Source organism: Chlorocebus sabaeus, chromosome 22, assembly GCF_047675955.1.
Source record: "Chlorocebus sabaeus isolate Y175 chromosome 22, mChlSab1.0.hap1, whole genome shotgun sequence".
Taxonomy (NCBI): domain Eukaryota; kingdom Metazoa; phylum Chordata; class Mammalia; order Primates; family Cercopithecidae; genus Chlorocebus; species Chlorocebus sabaeus.
The window spans coordinates 21,642,444-21,665,832 of record NC_132925.1 but is presented as its reverse complement, the minus strand read 5'-3'; the positions used below and the strand labels follow the sequence as shown (position 1 = coordinate 21,665,832).

Here is a 23,389-nt window from a genome sequence, read left to right as displayed (position 1 = left end):
GGCAAGATAGTGAGATCCCAACTCTACAAAACAAAATTTTTTTTTAATTAGCTGGGCACGGTAGTACGCACCTATAGTCTCAGTTACTCAGGAGGCTGAGGTAGGAGAATTGTTTGAGCCTGGGAGGTCGAGCCTGCAGTGAACCATGATCACACCAATGTACTCCAGCCTGGGCAACAGAGCAGGACTCTGTCTCAAAAAAATAAATAAATAAAACAAAGAATAAAACCAATTTCTAAAAGTAAAAATTAAAGATGAGACATAGGAGAAACAAAGCATTAAATCATATCTGTGAAATCAATTCAACTTAAACTGAAAGATTTCTAAGTAAAAGAAGAAACCTAATTCACGGCACGAGGTGACTGTAGTGTAAACAACAAACTATAACAAGTTTCTGGTATTTTCCTATAAACATAAAACCTACGCATTATAACAAGAAAGCTATTTGCAAGGAGCCTTAAAATCAAGTAAGAACAACAGTGTTGGCAGGGAATGATTCTAGAAAAAAGTTCCTCAGATTAACCAAAAAAATAAAAATATATAATTCAATGTAATGTACCTCTTTTGGAAATTTTCCAAGAAAAGATGTTTACTGGAACTAGAAATTAGAAGTTACATCTAACATTCCTTCCAGCATGAAATTCTGAACTCAGCCAATTTTGATCAGAGATCCTTATTTTTTTATGCCACATTTGAAGCACACATCAATGTTTTTTTCATTTTTATACAATTCTTCTTGCTGCAACAAAAATATGCATATGATATAAAGGTTAAAGATACTTCAAATGAAGTAAAGAAAAACATTAGAAATTAAGAGTTCAATTTTACAGGCAGAGAGTTATACATGATACAGTGGGAGGAGTGGGCATAGGAACGTTTCCTTTTCCTTACTAATAAAAAATAGTAATTGTCTATTTAAATACATTAACTTCAACCTGGTAAATCACTCTCAGACCCTGGCAGAAGGTCAAAACTTTATAAATAGCAATATAAGTGAAAAAATATAAACCAAAGATAAAAGCTCCAAATGTTATTTTTCTTAAAAACTATTATAATTTTGTAGTTCAATGATCCAATGATTTTGTTTTCCTCTACAGAAAAAAAGGGGTATCTGTACAGATCTAAAAGTTATTATTCAAGGAATCTAAACTTGAGTGATCCTGTTTTCAAATGTCAGACCACTACTTACTCATGCTTTATTTTTATTAATACGTGCAAAGGACAAGCAAAAAGTTAAATGCATGCTCTGCCTTACATGTGGAACCCAGAATTTGTTGGAAGTGTTCTGCCAAGTTTTTATTAAGCCTGCTTCCATATCCAGGACTCGTAGTGGCCAATCTAACTTCTTTATGGCCTGTAACAACAACTCCAGACTGCCATTAGGATTCCTACCCCCATCTCACAAGAGAATTACAAAGTAGTCGCTTACATCATTTGGAATTACAATTATCAGTAACACAAATGAAATTCCTGAGTTCAATACTAAACAAAGAAAATGAGACAGCAACCCTATCCTCTGGGGAGCTAATGTTCTCAGGCAACCATTTTACAAAGATAATATATTAGAGGACAACTGCATAGAAACTGTCCAGTTTCTGAGGCAGTCCCTATACTGCCTCTTATACTCTGACCTGTTAGCCACATAAATGTAATTGTACTAGTCACAGCAAGCCTCTGGAACTTTAATTCAGAATATATACTTCAGAAGAATAGTAAGAGACAAAAGCACAGATTTACATGGAAAGTATCTACACTTAACTGCTTATATTTCAAACTTTGCAAAGAGTCGCCGTATTTCATAGAATGCTGAGTAAGACCATGAAACACGGCAGGATCTAAAGAATGAAGAACTAGAGACCCATCCAGGACCCCAACAATGACAGGTTAACCAAATAGGGTCAATCCTTGAAAAAAGATGAAGCAGGGGCACTAGTCTGCAGGACTTGTTTCCACAGATTCCATTCCTCCTTCATGTCCCCCAGCCTCACATGCCCAAAGTGCTGACTCATCTGGACTTTCCCTTGCCCTTCTTCCAAAGCAGGGCCCCATGTATTCATAGAGGTTACATGGCAGGTGGAGAAGTAATAAAATCAGTTATGTAAGTCACATCGTACTAAGTGCTATTTTTAAAATATTGAATACATTGATAGGTTGTGGTCCTCAACCCTGCATGAACATTAATCATCATCATGGAAGCTTTTTAAAATACAAATAACTGGGCCCCACTCAACCAATTAAATCAGAATCTATGGGAATAGGCCCAAGAAGCAGCTTTTTTTTAAAAGGTCCCTAGATGATTACAACGTACAGCCAAGTGGGAGAACCACTAGCATAGAGTGGCCAGGGGCTGTTATTCGTTTCAGTTGGTAAAAGGATGCCTTTTCAAAATGATGTTTGAATTGTAACTTAAATTGTCGGGGCAGGAAAACCCAATTCCTGGGCAATGGGGACAGCTTACCCCACTTCAGTGATTTATCCCTTCGTTTCCTTTCTCAGTAACAAATAACAGCACTCTACCAGCCCCAAAGAGATTGTGAGGATAACAGACATGGGAAAAAAAAAACAAAACTAAACAAAGTCAAAGAAAAGCTGAACCCAAACACTACAGAGAAATGGTATGCTGCTGCCTCCACTCAGACAATTATCAGGGTCTGGGAGTCCTGCCAGTTTCAAATGATAATTTCTGATGTTCCAAATGATAATTAACCACAGTGAGGAGGGGGGAGGCCCACCAGAGCAGTGTGATTCTTTATCTTTGGGAAAAGTGGCAACAATCCCCCTTTAACGTAAATCATGAAAAGCAAATAAAATTTACTATTTTGCACAAATGTTGCATAAATCCTGCCTCGGAACCCCTCTTATCACCACCCTAGTGGCCTTCGATCCGGCAGAAATGGGCAACAGGCCAGGGTCTCCATATCAGACCTTGTAAAGTTACACTCGTTTCTCCCCATACGACCTGAATCTGATGTCCCCAAACGGCAGCTCAGTAAGGCCAGAACAGTCCACCGTGTGACAGCAGCGCCAGCCAAGAGGCAGCCGGTGCCCAGAGCAGCGATGAGCCGAGAGACATGAGATGGGCAGGGAGGCGTCGCCAAGTGCTCCGCACCGGGTTAGTGAAGGTGCCTGGGGGACAGAAGTCCTTCGCTGAGGCGTAGAAGTCCGAACTGCACCCAGCTGTGCGGTTGCCGCAAGTCGAGGAAACTGAGGATGGAGATGCTCGCTCTCGGCCCCGCTCGGCCCCGCCCCGCCCCGCCCCGCCCCGCCCCGCCGGTACTAGCCTCGGCTCCTGCTTCTCAGCTGCGACGCTTTGGCAACCCAGGGCTCCAACTCTGCCTACGCCATCGACCCGGACCTCCCCTCCGTGGGCCCTGCGCCCCTAGCCACGACCCCGGGGGCTGCACCCCTCAACACGGGGCTGGGGACTCGGGAGCAGATGCGCGCGGAGGGAGGGGCTTCGCAGTCAAAGAGAGAGCTAGATGAGCCGGGCAATGGGTCGCTCCGCCCGCAGCGGCCCCTCCCACATCCCCGCACTCACCTCCGGGACCCGCCCGCCCTTCGCTCCCCGGGGGCTAGGGATCCTGACGCCCCGGCCGGTCGCCGCTGCGCCAGGCCGCTAGCCCCCAGCTTCCTCACCCGGCGTCGTCTCCTCACCTCCGACCCCCGGCTACGATTGGTGGAGCTTCGGCGGGGGCGGGCCGAGGGCGTTGACTGACAGCAGCACGCGCCGGGCGGAACCCACAGGCCTGGAAGCGAAGTTGGCACCCTGGCGCTCCACGCCGCGGAGCTCCCGCTTGCGACGCGACACTGCAGCTGTCTCCCCGCGGCTCGAGGTCTCGCCCCTCTCGCGACCCAACTCCTCGTGACCTTCGGACATCAGAGTTTCCTGGGAGCATCCACCTACCTCAAGGCTTTTCGCTTGTCAGCCAAAGTGCCTACAACCGCAGTTGACTCTAGTGGGGCAGCCTTTCCTGTGCAGTGATGGAATTTATTGTGCCCTGAACCGGAGAAATGCGATTTGCCAAGTATGAGCACGGATATAGCGGATCCTTGAATCTTTTCCTTGCTTTGAAATTAGTCAACAACTTCTATTCCGTAAAACAGCCCGTTCCTTTTACTCTCACTGTACATGATGTCGGTCTCTTGGCAAAGCATACTTCCCTCACCCCCCACCATCCCAAATTCTGGGTTATCCTATTTTAAACATTTTTCTAACTGGTGAAACGTCGATGGCAGTTATGTGAACTTCAGGAACTGAGAGGAGTCCTGAGAAGACACTTGTTCAAGAAACCAGAAGGGATTGCGGTCTGCACCGTGTTTTTCTGTACTCGGAGCACAGTGGGGTTAACACAGGTCCCAAAAGCAGGCCTGCCCCCGGACTATTATCCCAAAGTTTAAGAAAAATAATTAATATACATGACAACTAAGTATTTTTCCTTTTCTTGACCATAATGGACTCTGCATGCTCATTCAGGTGCTTTCATGGCAGGCCTGCATCGTGGACAACCAGATCCATGAATAGGATAAAAGGAAGTTCTGCTATAAGGTGGAAGATCTCTTCTGTAGTAATGATCTGATACTCCTTCTTCCTCAGGAAATACAGCACTCTGGTACCTTTTGAGAACATAAAAGGTAGCTTCCTTCCGCTATCAAAGAAGAGCCCCATATACTAGACCTCTGCTCTGATTATGCTTTATCTCCCAGTAGGATCCCCCACCTCATGTACAGTTTGGCTGTCTTACAAGGGGTAAAATACTTAGGACAAGATGACTTCTAGGTCATGGTTTTGGACCTCATTGACCCCATTCTCCCCCAAGCACTCATAACCCTGAGGCATTTGAGTGATCTTACCTATATTTACCTATATTTTACAGTCATAACCACAAATAAGAGCAGCCCCGACCAGAAAAGCCCATCCATCACTACCAGTTTCTTAAAAGATTTCTCACTGCAAAGTTCCCACACTCCCACCTCAGCACATTCAGTGAAGAATACTGTCACGCACAGAGTATGCACTTCGGATCCTAGCCTACCTGGATGTTTCTTACTAGTAGTGCCATCCTAGGCAAATTACTTAACTTCTCTGCATTCATTTCCTCTACTGTAAATTGGGGGCAACACCACTGAATGTTCATTTATGATCATCTCACAGCCCGTCATGGTGGTTCACACCTGTAATCCCAGCACTTTGGGAGGCCGAGGTGAAACAGGAATTAAAAGACATTAAAGAATGTGTAAGCGACAACTCAGTTGTATGTAAGAAAACCCAATTCCCCCTGAGAAAGAGAAAGAGGTGGAGTCCTTTAAAAATTAACCGCCTGTTTTTCTGTGGCTAGTGAGCCTTATCTCTCCCTTTCCCAGGCATTGTGAAGACTCTGCATCTCTAGCTGTGCAGCTGCAAGGTCTCTAGGCAGATAAACTCAAGTCATAAAACACGTTGTTCCTTGAAAAGTAAGAAATGATGTAATGCATGTCTCAATTGAATAACTGTCTTTGTGTCTCGCTTCTGTAATATGCTTCCCCCTGCACAAATCTCCCCCCACCCCACAAAATGCTTAAAAGGTAACCGGACTCTTTGTTCAGGGCTCAGTCTTTTCGGCTGTTAATCTGACTGAGCCGGTGCACTTAAATAATAAATAATAAGTTTCCTCCTCAACCCCTCAGTCTCTCTGATTCCTAAATTGTCCTGCTGCAGAGGCAGGCAGATGGCATGAGCTTAGGAGTTTGAGATCAGCCTGGGCAACACAGTGAGACCCCATCTCTACAAAAAATATAAAAATTAACCTGGGCCAGGCACAGTGGCTCATGCCTGTTATCCCAGCACTTTGGGAGGCCGAGGTGGGAGGATCACCTGAGGTCAGGAGTGTAAGACCAGCCTGGCCAACATGATGAAACCCCGTCTCTACTAAAAATACAAAAATTGGCTGGGTGTGGTGGCACACACCTGCAATTCCAGCTGTTCAGGAAGCTGAGGCAGGAAAATCACTGGAACCCAGGAGCCGAGATCATGCCACTGCACTCCAGCCTGGGCAAGACTCCATCTCAAAAAGAAAAAAAATTTACCAAGTGTGGTGGTGTATACTTGTAGTCCCAGCTACTCAGGAGGCTGAGGTGGAAGGATAGCTTGAGCCTGGGAGGTTGAGGCTGTAGTAAGCTGTGATCGTGCCACTGTACCAGCCTGGGTGACAGTGCGAGGCCCTGTCTCAAAAAAAAAAAAAAAAGTTTATATGATTATATGAAACCAAAGGAACTGGTCATTTCTGTCCCATCTGCAAAAGTGGTTTAGACACTAGTGTTTATTAATGCTAAACTTGATTAAGCAAAACAAAGCATAGATCTTAAGAGTAAACAAAAGCAAATAAACCTGTCTCTGATGGCAGAAGCTTGAGGCACAAGCACATTAAGTATTTTTATATTTCTTGACCACAGTGGACTCTGCATTCATTCAGATATTTTCACAAAGGCCTACATGCATACTCCTGAGCCCAAGTCAGTTCCTCACTCAGTTCCTTTGCTTCCCCGCTTTGAATAAGTCATTGAAATTTGGGCCTCAAGGCCATCTACCTACTGAAAATTAAGTGATCACTGTCACATTAGGTACCAACCACTCTGTTCCAAAACACCATGAACAGTTGGAGGAGGCTGCCAAGGGTAAGAGACTAAAAGGGAGAGTATTGTGTTGGTCCATGCTCTCAAATTAATGGACATATTTTCCTTTTAAAAGTCATAATTGGCTGGGTGCGGTGCTCACGCCTGTAATCCCAACACTTTGGGAGGCTGAGGCAGGTGGATCTCCAGAGGTCAGGAGTTTGAGACCAGGCTGGCCAACATGGTGAAACCCTGTCTCTACTAAAAATAAAAAAAAATTAGCCAGGCATAGTGGCAGACGCCTGTAATCCCAGCTACTCAGGAGGCTGAGGCAGGAGAATTGCTTGAACTCAGGTGATGGAGGTTGCAGTGAGCAGAGATCATGCCATTGCACTCCAGCCTGGGTAATAAGAGCAAAACTCTGTCTCAAAAAAAAAAAGAAAGAAAGAAAGAAGAAGTTGTAATTAATGATGGCTAATCTCACACGCAGTTTAGGGAAAAATGAGATCGATTTTTTTCCTCCACTCTTGATTTCTCCAGTTCAGTATTCCCCTAATCAAATTTCACTGATAATCGAGGTAATATCAGTAGCTTTTTTTTTTTTTTTTTGAGATGGAGTCTCGCTCTGTTGCTCAGCCTGGAGTGCGGTGGCACAATCTCGGCTCACTACAACCTCCGCCTCCCGGGTTCAAGTGATTCTTCTGCCTCAGCCTTGACAGTAGCTAACAGGCATGTGCCACCACGCCCAGCTAATTCTTTTTAATTTTCAGTAGAGATGGGGTTTTTTACCATGTTGGCCAGGTTGGTCTTGAACTCCTGGCCTCAAGTGATCCACCTGCCTTGGCCTCTCAAAGTGCTGAGATTACACATGTGAGCACTTTGGGAGGCTGAGGCAGGTGGATCATGAGGTCAGGAGTTTGAGAGCAGCCTGGCCAATATGGTAAAACCCTGTATCTACTAAAAATACAAAAATTAGTAAGGCATAGTGGCACACACCTGTAGTCCCAGCTACTTGGGAGGCTGAGGCAGGAGAATCACTTGAACCTGGGAGGTGGCAGTTGCAGTGAGCTCAGATTGCGCCACCGCACTCCAGCCTGGGAGAAAGAGTGAGACTCTGTCTCAAAAATAAAAAATAAAAAAAAAAGAATATTGATCAGGCATTTTGTAGACTATCCTTCAACTTGGATTTGCCTGGTGTTTGTTTACTCATGGTTAGACTTGGGGGAAGAATACCAGAATGAAATGTCTTCACTGCATCAGATTAAGGAACATGCAACATGATTTCTCACTGGTGATATTAACCTTGATCATTTGATTGAGATGTTATATGCTATGTTTCTCTGTAAGAGTGGCTAATTTTCTTTTTCCATACTCCGTCTGTTAGTAACAAGTCACTAAGTCCAGCTCACACTCAGGAGAGGGAAATTAAGTTTTATCTTACGAAGGAAGGAGTATCAAAGAACTTTTGGGTACATGTTTAAACCATCATAATAATCAATATGTATTTAAAGGAAGATACTTTGAAGCTACACAAATATTCTATCTCTTCTTATAGTTTTGCCCACTAATTTTGACATTCATCCGTGGGTTTCTGTTGTAGCAATTATTATAGTGGTTTTCTAATGGTGATTTTCCTATGCCCTTCATTCTTTCTGCGTTTGTTATTTGGAAGTCTTCCGTAAGAGTTGTCCTTCTGTACCCTCTCTGAAAGGACTAAAAAACTAGGGGAAAAAAATGAAAGGGTTGTCCCTTCTTCTTCAGCTATTTATTTGTTCAATAGTTTATTTACATCAGGGTGCACTCATGGATGTTTATTTTATTCCTTGATTTATAATCTGTTATTTTGCTGCTCAAATTGTTCCAGCTTTTGCCATTGGGACCTCTTTCAGGTTGGTTCATGTGTCTTTTTTACATGCTTGATCATTTGTTTGCTTATCACTTCCTTACTTTCTGGCACTTAAGATGTTCTGGGATCATTTTTTTTTTCTTTGCCTCACCCCTGGAATCAACCATTTCTCCAAAGAGCCTTGTTCCCTTTTATTGAAGAATGGTAGGGACCACGACATGGGTGCTAGACGTGCTTGTTGCTACTGAAGGATCATTCTTTCTAGGCCTGTACAGAGCTAAAAATGTACGTGTGTATACTAACCCATGTATAAACATAGACACTGTATCTTTATACTTACATAAACATATATACACATTTATATTTATATAGACATATGTCTATATTTACTTCCATAACTACCTGTGTAGACATGAGTTCATACTGATATCTCCAACTCCAATCCAGCACCACAGGGTTCATTCCTGCATTTCTCCTTTGCATATTTGTAATTTCTTTTTCTAACAGTGAGATACCTGGCCATCATTATCTATATTTACTTATTTGTGCAAGCCTAGTATAGATGGCAGTTACAGAATAGACAACCTGTACCCCTGTAAGAAACATTTACCAACCAGAGTATAGTGTTCCTATACAGTTCTTTTTGTCTCTAGCTCAGTGACGTTATGTCATAAATCTGTAATATAGTTGGTGTCATTTGTCATAGTCCATATTCCATTCTGAGATCCCCTTGACATCCTCGGTACAGATTTATTTTTTGGAAAAACTTGAAAAACGTTCAGACTTTGTAATGTATTGTTCTGTGGATTTTGACAAGTCTGTAGACATACGTATTCATCATCACAGTACCATACAAAGAAGTTTCACCCTAAAAATTCCCACATGCAAGCCCTTTATAGTCAATCTCTTCCTCAATCTCTAACAACCACTTATCTATTTTCTCTCCCTATAGTGTTGATTTTTCTAGAATTTCATATAAATAGGATCATACAATATGTACTCCCCAGATTATGATTACCAGAAAGTTTGGGAACCAATACTCTTGCTAATTCAGATACTATCTGATGAAGTACCACCATCCACTTCATCACCAAACTGAGAATCAGCTTCAATTGTCTGAGGGGCAAAAAGGTTTTCTTTTCCTTCAAAGATAGATGAAACAATACAAGAAAAGCTTTGCTGTCCTACTCCCTCTCCAGAATATGGACTTCCACTTCCACCAATTTGAGTTATATTTGTTTCTAAACCAGTTTATTCCAGTTATAATGTGATTATAATCATATAATCTAAGTACTTATTATATGAACCTTTGAAATCTAGTGTAAAAAGAAAAAATATTCAAGGAAAACAAAGTTGAGTGTTTCAGAAAGACTCAAAAGTGAATTGCTTAAAAAGGTAAAAAAAACTGCAATTGAGTTAGGTACAGGCAAGAAATGTGTCAAAAATCAGATGGAGAAATTATAAAAACCTAGAAATATTCTGTATTCCAATGGCTTTATACATGTTTTTAAATTCTTACTCTATTTTAAAGAAACTAAAAATAGAAATTGTGCATTATAGGTAAAAGACACAGAACTACAGAGCATCTATATTCAAAGAAAACAACATTAGAAAAAAACAAAGGACTCAAACACTACCAGATTTCAAGACTTAGTATAAAGCTATAGTAATGAGGACAATGTAGTATTGAAATATAAACAAATAAATCACTAGAACAGAAGACAATCCAGAAATGGATTCATACATATATGGCCAGTTGATTTTTTGCAAAGGTGACAAGGCAGTTAAATGGGGAAAGGACAATCTTTTTCAACAAATGATGCTGGATACCTGGATAATAATATGTAAAAAATAAAGAAACTATAAACTTTATCTCGTACCATATAAAAATTTAACATGAAGTGGATCATAGGTTTCAATGTAAGAGCTAGAACTACAAAACTTCTAGAAAAAAACTTAGAATATCTTTTTGGCCTTGGGTATGGCAAAGATTTCTTAAACACAACACCAAAAGCACAGACTATCTTTAAAAATCAACATATTAGACTTCATCAAAATCTTAACCCTTTCCTCTTCAAAAACCATGACCATGAACATGAAAAGGCAACCCACAGACTGAGACAAAATGTTTTATATTTGTTCAAGGACTTGTGCCAAGACTATATAAATCTTTTTTTTTTTTTTTTTTCCTGAGACCAAGTCTCACTCTGTCCTCTGTCGCCCAGGCTGGAATGCAATGGCATGATCTTGGCTCACTGCAACCTCCACCTTCTGGGTTCAAGCAATTCTCCTGTCTCAGCCTCCCAAGTAGCTGGGACTACAGGCACATGACACCACACCTGGCTAACTTTTTGTATTTTTAGTAGAGACAGGGTTTCACAGTGTTAGCAAGGATGGTCTCGATCTCCTGACCTCGTGATCCGCCCACCTTAGCCTCCCAAAGTGCTGGGATTATAAGCATGAGCCACCATGCCCGGCCTAAATAATTCTTACAACTCAAAATAAGGAGGCAGACAACCCAATTTATTTTTTTTCATTTTTAGTTTTTTTTTTTTTTAGATGGTGTCTCACTCTGTTGCCCAGGCTGGAGTACAGTGCTGCGATCTCGGCTCCTTGCGACCTCCACCTCGCAGGTTCAGATGATTCTCCTGTCTCTGCCTCTAGAGTAGCTGGGATTACAGGTGTGCACCACCACACCCAGCTAATTTTTGTATTTTTAGTAGAGATGGGGTTTCACCATGTTGGCCAAGCTAGTCTCAAACTCCTGACCTCAAGTGATCCGCCTGCCTCAGCCTCCCAAAGTGCTGGGATTACAGGTGTGATCCACTGCGCCTGGCCCCCATTTTTTTAAAATGGGTAAATTTTTTGAATACTTCAAATTTAGGGACACTTAACCAAAGATATATACACAGCAAATAAATTAAAAGATCCTGCACATCATTAGTCATTAGGGAAATGTAAATTAAACCACACTGAAATACTACATGTATCCACTAGAATGGACAAAATTAAAAAGACTGACCATACCAAATGTTAGTGAGGATATAGAAAAACTGGAACCATCCGATACTGCTAGTGGGAATGCAAAATGCTACAACCACTTTGGAAAAAAAAACTGGTTTGGCAGTTTCTTCAAAAGTTAAGACATATACCTACTGTAAGATCCAATCATTCCACTCTTAGGTATTTACCCAAGATAAATGAAAACACATGTTCATACAACGACTTAGTCACAAATGCTCACACCAGCTTCAGTTCGAATAACCAAAATGTACAAATAACCCAAATGTCCATCAGCAGATTAATGGATAAACAAATTTTGGCAAATACGTACAATGAAATACTACTCAGAAAGCAATCAGATGAATCTCAAATAATCATGCTGGGTAAAAGAAACCGGGTAAAATAGGACATGTCATGAAGGGGATGAGGAATCTCTTGGAGATAATAGATACGTTTACCATATTGATCGTTGTGATGGTATTATGGGCACAATGTGTCAAAATTTATCAAACTGTCCACTTTATTTTTTTTTCCTTTTTTTTTTTTTTTTTTTTTTTTTTGAGATGGAGTCTCATTCTGTCACCCAGGCTGGAGTGCAGTGGTGCAATCTTGGTTCACTGCAACCTCCGCCTCCTGGGTTCAAGCGATTCTCCCACCTCAGCCTCCCGAGTAGCTGGGATTACAGGCATCCACCACCAATGCCTGGCTGATTTTTTTGTATTTTTAGTGAAGATGGGGTTTCGCCATTTTGGCAAGGCTGGTCTCGAACTCTGGATCTCAAGTAATCCACCCGCTTCAGCTTCCCAAAGTGCTGGGATTACAGGCATGAGCCACCAAGCCCAGCCAAATTGTCTACTTTAAATATGCAATTTTAAATATGCCTTAAGAATTTGAAAAAGGAAATAAAAATTAAAAATAATTATGTCTTTAAATGTCCACTTTAAATATGCCAATTATATTTCAATAAAAATAAAGTTTATGGTGTATAGATACATATATATCATATATATATAATCTTTTATGATTCCCTGCTGTAATTTTTTTATTCACCAACCAACTACAGGTTCCAATAGTGTCAAACGAGAGGGCTTCTACTCAACTTAGCCCCCAACACTTACTATCTTCACTAGCCCCAGAAAATGTCATCTATGCTCGTTGAAGGATGTCTGCTCTTCTCTGTCTAGAGAATTCTAGTGAGTATCTAGAGGTAATGAAATCTATACTGAATAAAACCAAATTAGCATTCCTTCCACTTCGTATCCATTTTCATAAGGCAAGAGCTGTTTTATTGTAAATTCACTTATATAATGAGAATCCTCTGGACATTGCTTAGTAGGGTTCTATTTGCAATTTATTCTGAAATTTATCCATTAATTACAAGCACAATGCATAACAATCATTACTACTAATCATCAAAATAAACAGATGAAGCACTCAAATGTATAAACCTTTTATTTAAAATTAGAGACTCAAATACAAATTAAATAAGTACAATATAAAATAGTAAGCCTTCATAAAACAGATCATAACCACTTTAAATCATTTACTATTTCTACAACAAAATTAAAGAGAAACCTAAATACAGTCCAAAATCAAATTATTTTTAAACTCTTATTGTCAACATTAAAATTATTACAAAACATTCAAAGAGATTTAATTAGAAGATGAACAAGGCCAGGTGCAGTGGCTCACGCCTGTAATCCCAGCACTTTGGGAGGCCAAGGTGGGTGGATCACGAGGTCAAGAGATTGAAACCATCCTGGCCAACATGCTGAAACCCCAACTCTACTAAAAATATAAAAATTAGCTGGGCATGGTGGCGTGTGCCTGTAGTCTTAGCTACTCGGGAGGATGAGGCAGGAGAATCACTTCAACCAGGAAGTGGAGATTGCAGTGAGCCGAGATCACGCCACTGCACTCCAGCCTGGCGACAGAGCAAGACTCTGTCTCAAAAAAAAAGAAAGAAAGAAAATGAACAAAACTACTACAGAGTGATTCCTGCTATCCACTAAAATAAATAAGAATTAAAATTCAATGTGATTTCCATTCATCCACAGATAAAAAGCACCTCATTTTAAGAAGACAATTATCTATTTCTTTCCAAGGTTGTGAGGACTGCTTTGTTTATTTGACTTTTAATTTTAATATGGCACAACAAGCTTGATCAGTAAAAGCAATATTATTAAAAACGTTTAAAATGTTCCTTACAGACCCTTTCTGCTTCACTTCATGAATGAGGGTATCATATATGTAACATTTAAAACATTACGACGCAATAAATATCTTTTAAAGGTATGTGGCAAAATAAAAATACACTCTGGTTCGAGCTGGTGTTCGGAAAAAATAAAAATATACATTAAACAATGAAGTCTCGGCCGGGCACAGTGGCTCACAGCTGTCATCTCAGCACTTTGGGAGGCGGAAGCAGGCGGATCACTTGACGTCAGGAGTTCAAGACCAGCCTCGCCAACATGGTGAAACCCCATCTCTACTAAAAATACCAAAAAATTAGCCGAGCCTTGTGGTTGCACACCTGTAATCCCAGCTACGCAGGAAGCTCAGGCAGGAGAATCGCTTGTACCCAGGAAGTGGAGGTTGCAGTAAGACGAGACCAGTCTGGGTGACAAGAGTGAAACTGCCTCAAAAACAAACAAATAAACAAACAACAACAACAAAAAAAAACAATGAAGTCTCTTCTTTCCTTTATGATGGGGAAATGATCTTATGCATTCTATTTTTCCTTTCTACTGTCTTAATTCTTGAGAAAAAACGTTTTATATTTTTATTATCAATGTTATAAATCTAAGACTTTGCACAAAAAAAAAAAAATACCAAAGGAGATAGTATAGTATCTTAAGCTTGTATTTTCCTGAAATTATTGGTAAAAAGTAGAACTAGACTTAAGTAGATAACAGGAAAACACAGTATTATGGTGTTTGTATACAAAAAAATAATCCAAATAAAAACACATGCTCAAGATGGCACCCACATTATTCCAGAATAAAGTTATTTACATATATACAATTATATGACTAAATAAATGAACATTTTCCTAAAACATGCATATTGTGAAGTCTTTTATAATTAAACTTTTAAAATCAAACTAAATTGCATATTATCAACTGTCATGATTAGAGCTTTCTGCACACCAGGAGAGTTGAAATTTTAACATCTGTTGTTCTACAAAACGGAAGATAAAATGTCATCAAACTCAGCATTTCTCTAGAAAATTTTATATCCCTCAGCAACCTGTCATACTGCCTATCATCAAATAAATGGACTCTAAAATGTAATTATTCTTTTCAGAAAAAAATTTTTTTTGTAGAGAGGTGGGTCTTGCTATGTTGTCCAGGCTGCTCTTGAACTCCTGGTCTCAAGTGATCCTTCGGCCTCGGCCTCCCAAAGCGCTGGGATTACAGTCGTCAACCACCACACCCAGTCTCTTTTCTAAAACTTTAATTTCCACTATTGCTCTTTTGAAATCATTTTAATCAAGTCACGTTTCTTGAAGAAAATTCACTCAGGGTTCTGAAGGAATTAGTTATTTTCTACAAGCAACTCTGTCATGAGTGATAGAGTTGTAGCTCTCTTAGAAGTTTTTTTCCCTCTTTCAAAGAGAATGAGAAATATGCAGAGATTTCCGTACTGACTCACTAAATGTAAAGATTAAGAGGACATAATAAAAGTTTGGACTACAGTAGCATATAGGTTTTCAGTTCATTTGCTACTAACTAGCTATAACTTAGACAAGTCATTTAACATGCTGTGCTTTAGTTTCATCTTTGAAACAAAGAGATTCGTACAGAAATTCTTAAGCTTCCTTCCAACTCTTACACAGTATGATTCTGTGCTTCTGCAGGAATTCTTAATTGATAAACTGAGTCTTCCATAAATCAAGAGAACTGATGTATACTAAAATAGCACAGCTGAACTACACCTCTCCTTGTTAGGAAAAAAACACAAAGACCATGTTCAAAGCTCAACTTTCCAAACCTTACTAGACCCAGTCCCTCTTCAGTCAGACCAAAGAATAGCCCATAGGGTTAAAACCAAATATCTTAATTATATAAATTACTTTTAAAGTATAACGTAAACCCATTAAAATATATTAAGTCTATGCCAGTTTTCCTACATTCTAATTTACATTATTTTCATTTTATCTACATTCAAGATAATATGTACAGTTAAGGAAGGGGCTATTTAATATTCTTGCACTTCTAAACACTAGTAAAAGTTAAATAAAACACAGGCGAAGAACAGAATATTAATAATTATCATATTCTGCCAAATTGTTAATGAAAGTATGCTGAGTACTCTTTATGGGCTAGAGAAACAAGGCAAAGGTAAAAAATGAAATCCTGCTAACAAGTGCTGATGATCAAATGAATTTAGTTATGTTACGCCATTACTTAAAAAAGACAGGAGGGAGAGGATTTTAGTAGAAACCTATTTAGGTAATACTGAATCATGACATTCCAGCAGCTTTTATGAAAAACTAATGTATAAAGTAGCATTTTGGTACTAGTGCAGTGCAGATTGGTTTTTCTTTGTCTAACTATGGACAGCAAGTGAGGCACTTAACTGTAAAATAGAAAAATAGGGTATGTTTTAAAAGACATCCAAAATCATTCTGAAAAGATAATTAGCACTGTTGAAAAAAAGTTAGAAATTCCATTTTTATTTAACATGCATTCAATGTTACACATGTTTCACTAAGGAAAATCCTTCTGAAAGTAAGATTATTGTTTTATTTATAAGAAACAGAAAATATTTCCTTTTCAAGGGATTCTGGATTTCTAAGAATAAAATCCAAGTCGTCTCAACCTGAGTGCTACGTATTTATAAACTGAGAAAAATACATCTTACCATACAGGAAAAATGTTATGACTATCAACAAATACCATGAGCTGGGAGCAGTGGCTCCTGCTTATAATCCCAGATACTCAGGAGGCTGAAGTGGGAGGATCACTTGGGCCAATAGTGAACTATGATCATGGCACTGCACCAACAGAGCCAGACTCCATCTCTTTAAAAAACAACAACAAATGCCACGTACCATGTGATCCTCAACTTTATCCTTGAAGGATCAGATGCTTTTATTTTATATAACTTCAAAGAAGGGCACCTAACGACTACAACAGAATAATTAATAGATATTTAGCACCTAAATTTAGAGAACACTTAAGTATTGCCATAGTTTTAAATAGCTGTATATCTGTATGTTGAGGGAAACTAAATACATATTGTTCAATGATATTATCCTTAATTACAAATGCATCTACCTACAATATTCAAACACAAATCTTATTTCTCCCTTATTGCAGACATATATATCCCTTTTAACAAGTAAAGGGAAGTTTACTATTTCTTCACCATCATTAAATTGTCTTCCAAATGTGGCACTTTTTCAGGTTAGACAAAAAGCAGTTCCTAAAAAGTCATTCATATTCGACCATTAGTATTACTTTAAATGTTCTTCTCTATGGGACAGAGGTCAATATTGAAGTGAATGGCCGTAGACCTTCTGTTGAAATACATAATATAAGCAGGAACAGAGGAGATGAACATACATTAATTTCTGACAACATATTGGCACATAAATGCTCATCTATAGGGTGAAAAAGCACTTAATGAAAGGATAAATATTTGCCATGACAGTATTTCAAGTGAATGGAGACTAGTGTTTCCTTTCTTCATATCTAAGTGAAATATTCTTGTGTTGCATAAGTAAACTTGACTTTAATTCTGGATAGAACACTTTACTTCATATGTTAAAACTGATGCATGACATTAACTGAAGTTTTCCACGAGACAATTTAATCATTCCCATTGAGAAATCTTATAATCCTACCTTTTCTTAATTTACTTATAGAAAGGCTTTCCTTGACTCCAAAAGGAGGGAAAAAGGCTTTAAAAAAACATTTTACACCAGGGAGACTGGCAAATTTCAATAGTTCACAATCCTCATATTTCTCATTTATATTTGTTTTATCAAATTTCATTCCCTACTATATAATTAATTTTCTCAGACACAGAAGAGCCAAAATTCTCTTATTTATATATTTAAGGTATTTTTTTTCTATTTTCTTTAATATATGCTAGCTTATTTTTGAAAGTAAATGAGTACATGAAAGAAACAGGAACATTGTTGATGTAATTCAGTTAAGAAATAAAGTGCATACAGCTGTCAATATAAATAGTTTGGTACCTTACAGCTAAGTAAAAAGCTAACAAAATCAAAATGAAAACTCAGCTCAATATCTAGAATCTGAAAAATATGAGACATGAATACAAACTCTATATAAATAGTAACAAAATTAGGGGTAGGGAGTACTCCCCTCCAAAAAAAAAAAAAAGGCAACTGAAAGTATTTTTAAGAAAAGTTAAGTGGGTATCTGCTTCCCAAAAGACCACAACATGCTACACAGTAACACCAACATGCAATAGCTGAAACGCAGAATCACATTCTGGCTGCTGCCCTTGAACTTCTGCATTTAATTTAGAATTCTCTTGTGTCTGGCTAATTTCACCTTGCAAAGGAGGAGATATGCCATGACTCTCATCTACAGAAGCACCGTCAGACAAGGTATCTAACTGTACTGGGAAACAAGCAATGTGAAGTTTACTATCTCTTGTCTCTCTATCAAAACTGGTCCTCTCATCAGCATCTTCCAGCTGTTGAACTGAAGTTAAATACTGTTCAAGCAGACTATTGTCCTGCTCATTATTTGAGCTTTCCTTATTCCATTCACCATGTTCCTCACTAACATCCCCTAAATCTGATTCTTTGCCATATCTCACTGTGTCAATGGAATTCCCCATTATGGAGCTTTCACTGCCTTCTGTGGAACTTTTCTCAAAATCCAACGAATCCTGCAAAGAATGAACTTGTTCTGTTAGAGAGGAATGAAAACCAGAGTCTGGAAATTCTGGTAATGATTTATCTTGAGGAGCTACATCAGAAGCAATGAACCAATCAGCATTTTGATCAGAAGAGGACTCCTGGCTTTGGGTAAATAATGGAGGTTTCGATGACACAAGAGTACTTGATATAGGAGGAACATCAGTATGCCAGGAACTTAGACGCTGGTCCACTGTCTGTTGCCAAACCTGTAGAGACCTTACCTATAAACCAGAGAGAATACAGTTGTATTATAAAATAAAAAGTGTCTTTTTTGTTTGTTTTTGAGACAGAGTCTCGCTCTGTCACCCAGGCTGGAGTGCAGTGGCACAATCACAGCTCACTGCAGCATCAACCTCCTGGGCTCAAGTGATCCTCCCACCCCACCTCTGCCTCCTAAGCAGCTAGGACTCCAGGTGCCCACCACCATGTCTGGCTATTTTTTTCCTTTTTTTTTTTTTTTGAGATGGAGTTTCGCTCTTGTTACCCAGGCTGGAGTGCAATGGCGCAATATCGGCTCACTGCAACCTCCGCCTCTCAGGTTCAAGCAATTCTCCTGCCTCAGCTTCCCGAGTAGCTGGGATTACAGGCGCCCACCACCACACGTGGCTAATTTTCTATTTTTAGTAGAGACAGGGTTTCCCCATGTTGGCCAGACTGGTCTCAAACTCCTGACCTCAGGTGGTCTGCCCACCTTGGCCTCCCAAAGTGCTGGGATTATAGGCGTGAGCCACTGTGTCCATTCATCTGGCTAATTTAAAAAAATTTTTTTGTAGAGATGAGGTCTCACTTTGTTGCCCAGGATAGTCTTGAACTCCTAGGCTCAAGCAATCCTCCTGCCTTGGCCTCCCAAGTGCTGGGATTACAGGCACAAGCCACTGCACCCCACCTGTCTATTTTACAATTTTCCTTTGCACTCTTTTCTCCAGCAGTCATGAAGTTGGCAAATGGTAGAATTGGAGCTAGAAACTGCTGACTCCCTTTATCTTTTCCATAGTATCCCAAGTCTAAAACCAGACTGGCACAAATGGTACATGTCCCTGGTAACAAAAGGCCTTCACCAGGAGTGGGGATGGGCCAAAGCAATTCCCTTGCTTCTATTAGAAAAAAAGCCAGAAACACAACAGTACACGTCTAGCTGACTAAGGGGTCAATAATGTATTCAAGATATAATGAGATCTATTCAATAAGACAGGTTAGAGCCCTTGATATAAGTAGATCCCTGTAAAATAAGTCTCATTTTAGATACCCAGGTAGAGATTAGAGTTTTTAAGTATTATCTAACAATACAGTATATGCAACTTTCTAAAATACCTAAAAATATACCAAATTCTTGATAATATGACCTCTACATTTCTAAAGTATAACAAAAATTCCAAAATTTTACTGTAAAAACTGCAAACAAGAAAGCAATGTGTACAGTTTTTAGTTTCCCTTTGATCCCCCTCCAAGGTAATTACTGACAGTAACTTGATGCATATCCTTCCATACTTTTCTCTAGGTAGTATTTTAAAATACACAGGGAAGCTGAGCACACTGGTCTGTGCCTGTAGTCTCAGCTGCTTGGGAGGCTATAGCAGAAGGATCACTTGGGGAGTTCAAGGCTGTAATGCGCTAGTGCTGTTTTTTTTACTAAACAGTATTATTTTGGAGATCTTTCCATGTCGGTCAATACTATTACCTTATTCTTTTTAACTGTTCCATGGTATTCCACAGTATTATTACTCTGTAATTTAACCATTCCTCTATTGTTGGTAACTACAAAACCTTACAAATCACTAATTATGTTTTCATTTTATAGGTCAAATCCTATTATAACAAATTTGGCCAGGTGATGTGGTTCACTTTAGGAGGCTGAGGAGGAACATTGCTTAAGCCCAGAAGTTTGAGACCAGCCTGGGCAATATAGCAAGACCCGATTTCTATAAAAGAGAAGAAATGAAAATTGCATTAAAATATTTTCAAGAAATTATCATCAAGAGTATTTGATGTGATACAATGCTAGTAAAACCAACTGCCCAAATTATCCCTAAAATATGCTATTATAGGATTCAAATACTCTCCTATACAGTTATGTATACTTTTTAGGACGTGCATATTGTAGCCATATACCATCTTAATCATCATTCATTCAAATATTCCCAAAAGACAGATCAACAGCTACATGAAACTTCAAATTGGGGATGTTGTATCTATTGGAAAGCTCTAACAGCCTTCAATTAAGCCACTTTCCTCCTGCTTTATACTATTTTGTTTTTCTTGTCAAAATTGTCAGAATATTTTTCTTCATATTAAATAAAATGCAACAAAATTCACTGTCCTAGTTCAGAGTTAGTGGCAAAGAACACAAGCCATACCCTTAACCTTGAACAAGAGTGCTTAATACACCTGAGTACTCTATGATTATCTCAATGAATATACAATTTTTATTTGATCACATATGAGGTAAGTCAGAAGGAGGGAGTTTACCTGGTTCCAAAGGAATCTGAAAGCTTCTTCTTGTACAAATTTTTTAATACGTTCTTCATCTCTTTCTTTTCGTAATCTACAATAATTCAAAACACATTATTGACATAAGGAAGGGTGCTTTGACTTATACTTCCCGTTACAACTAATAAACACACGCATTGCAAAGAGATTAATAATCTAATAGTTGTCTTTCCCACTTTCAGAATATCTAAATTAAAACCTTATTTTATTTTTATTTTTTTAAACTCAGAATCAAAATGGAACGGTTTTGTAAGTGACATCATAAACCTTAATTTTGAACTGTGACTCAAAGTAGAAGCCAAATGAGATATGACTGAAATACAGGTATTAGTTCTACAAAGTATTTCCAGTAATAAAATGTTAAATGGCTCTTTGTCTGGCTTCAGTTTCTCAGCCAAACCGAAGCAACAGAGAGTGCAAAAAAGGAGTGGCTATCCAAAGCCTCCAAAACAATTAAGGGTCACATTAAGTATTCATGATCGCAGCTTGAAACACCCTCTCCTAAAGACTAATCCCATCAACCTTCACTATTCTGTTTGCCCAGGTCTCTGACCTACTCCCTGCTAATAAGAGACCTCCCATCCATTATTCTTCATTCATTAAAGTCTTAGCTCTGGGCTCACTGCTGTTGTCTCCATACTCAGGCCTATCACAAACCTAAGGCTCCTCCTTTAGTGATCCATTATCACCCAAACTGTCAACACCATTTTGTTCCACACCTCTGACCCAATTCTCCACTTTCTCTAGCCCCCCCAAGCCTTTCTCCTGTGCCATCTAGAACTCCTGAATTATAATCAGCAAAATCCCTTATATACTCCATCTCTCTCTGAACTTTTCCTTGTCCAAAGCAGACCCACTTCTGAGAGCACTATAGCCCTCTGAAGTAGAAGCTATTTTTCCCTCTCATACATCAGGGTTGAAAGATTGCTTCTCACTGTTGTTTTCAAATGGTTCTTCATCTCTCTCCTTTAACTCCTGCCATCCTGCTAAATCTCCCAAAATTCTTTGTCAAGTACTGACCTCCCACCATCTGCTCCCGTTCACTGAAGTCTCAGAACCAGGCTTTCTCTTTGCCCCATACCTGTCATAATTTTTGGAGAACTCAACATTCACATGGATGCTCTAACAATAATCCACCCCATGTCAGTCACCCATTCTCATAGTCTCACCCTAGACCAGATCATTTTGACTACACCACTTTCAGAAATGGTTCTAAGCACCCAATACCAACCACTACTTCCTATCCTCCCAGTTCACTTGCTATTGTACCCTACTGCAACAATCCAGACCTCCAGTCCAGTGATCCTTCCCTCCTGCCTTCAGTTCCCTTTTACCTCATTTAAAATTCCAGCCAGGTTGGGCACAGTGGCTCATGCCTGTAATCCCAGCACTTTGGGAGGCCAAGGCATGTGGATCACCTGAGGTCAGGAATTTGACACCAGCCTGGCCAACATAGTGAAACCCTGTCTGTACTAAAAATGAAAAAACAAAAAATTAGCTGGGCGTGTGGCGGGTTCCTGTAATCCCAGCTACTCGGGAGGCTGAGGCAGGAGGATTACTTGAACCCAGGAGGCAGAGGTTGCAATGAGCCGAGATCGCGCCATTGCACTCCAGCCTAGGTGACAAGAGTGAGACGCCATCTAAAAAAAAATTTTTTAATAAAAATAAAATTCCAGCCAGCAAGGTGACTCACACCTGTAATCCCAGAACTTTAGGAGGCTGAGGCAGGAGGATTGCTTGAGGCCAGGAGTTCAAGACCAGCCTGGGCAACACAGACTTCATTTCTTTAAAAAAATATATTTTTAACTAGCTGGGCATGGTGGTGCACACTTATAGTCCCAGCTACTTGGGAGCCTGAAGTGGGAGAATCACTTGAACCCAGGAGTTCAAGGTTACAGTGAGCTATGATCACGCCTCTACACTCCAGCCTCAGCAACAGGGCAAGACCCTGTCTCAAAAAAATATAAAATCTAAGATCTATCATTATTACTCCCTCTCAAATATCTTCAGCTCTCTTGCCCTTCCCCTGCTCTCTCTACAATATCACCTAGGAAAAAAATCATTTCTGGCTGAACCAAATTAACCACGCCTGAATCAGAACAGAACAGCTAAGAATTGCCAATGAAAATCATACATCCTGACCTATTATTTTACACTTTTAAGCATTTTCTCACATTGTCCAGCAACCCTCCTCCATTTTCCTCATAAGGTCATCCTTAAGATGACTACCTCACACCTCATACTTCTTTCCTTACACCTCCTTCACCCCCTCCTCATTTTCAGGCGCTGACCATATCTTATACATTATTGAAAAAGCAGCAGCATCAGACAGGACTTTTTCCCATCTCCCACCATCAAACCTACCACCTTACTTGCTCCTGCTCCCATCTGAGGCCACTTCCTCTACTTCAACACTGCATTTCTTCCTCTCTTACCTTCTCAAGAACTGCAATCCTGGCCGGGTGTAGTGGCTCATGCCTGTAATCCCAGCACTTTGGGAGGCTGAGGCGGGCGGATCACAAGGTCAGGAGATCAAAACCATCCTGGCTAACACGGTGAAA

General features: G+C 39.7%; 2 protein-coding genes across 11 annotated transcripts in view; both read right to left on the bottom strand.

Annotated features, from left to right (window-relative positions):
* NXPE3 (neurexophilin and PC-esterase domain family member 3) overlaps positions 1–3,666 on the bottom strand; it is a 50,836-nt gene extending 47,170 nt beyond the window's left edge. Inside the window, exons 1-4 of one of the 7 annotated variants that reach the window (XM_073009691.1) lie at positions 3,539–3,666; positions 1,256–3,126; positions 560–739; positions 72–189 (exon numbers count right to left, since the gene is read on the bottom strand). The gene's annotated coding sequence lies outside the window, so the exon portion shown is untranslated. Of the gene's footprint in view, positions 1–71; positions 194–559; positions 3,224–3,538 lie in introns of those variants that run through there. The other 6 variants (XM_073009693.1, XM_073009695.1, XM_073009689.1 and 3 more) reach the window with 6 other exon arrangements.
* Positions 3,667–12,871: 9,205 nt separating this feature from the next.
* Positions 12,872–23,389, bottom strand: part of CEP97 (centrosomal protein 97) — a 66,226-nt gene continuing 55,708 nt past the window's right edge. For all 4 annotated transcript variants that reach the window (XM_038003240.2, XM_007985961.3, XM_073009687.1 and 1 more), the window contains 2 exons: positions 20,808–20,883; positions 12,872–18,562 (listed from right to left, as the gene is read on the bottom strand). In XM_038003240.2, the coding sequence (XP_037859168.2) occupies positions 17,858–18,562; positions 20,808–20,883 (781 nt within the window). In that variant the 3' untranslated portion in view covers positions 12,872–17,857. The remainder of the gene's footprint in view (positions 18,563–20,807; positions 20,884–23,389) is intronic.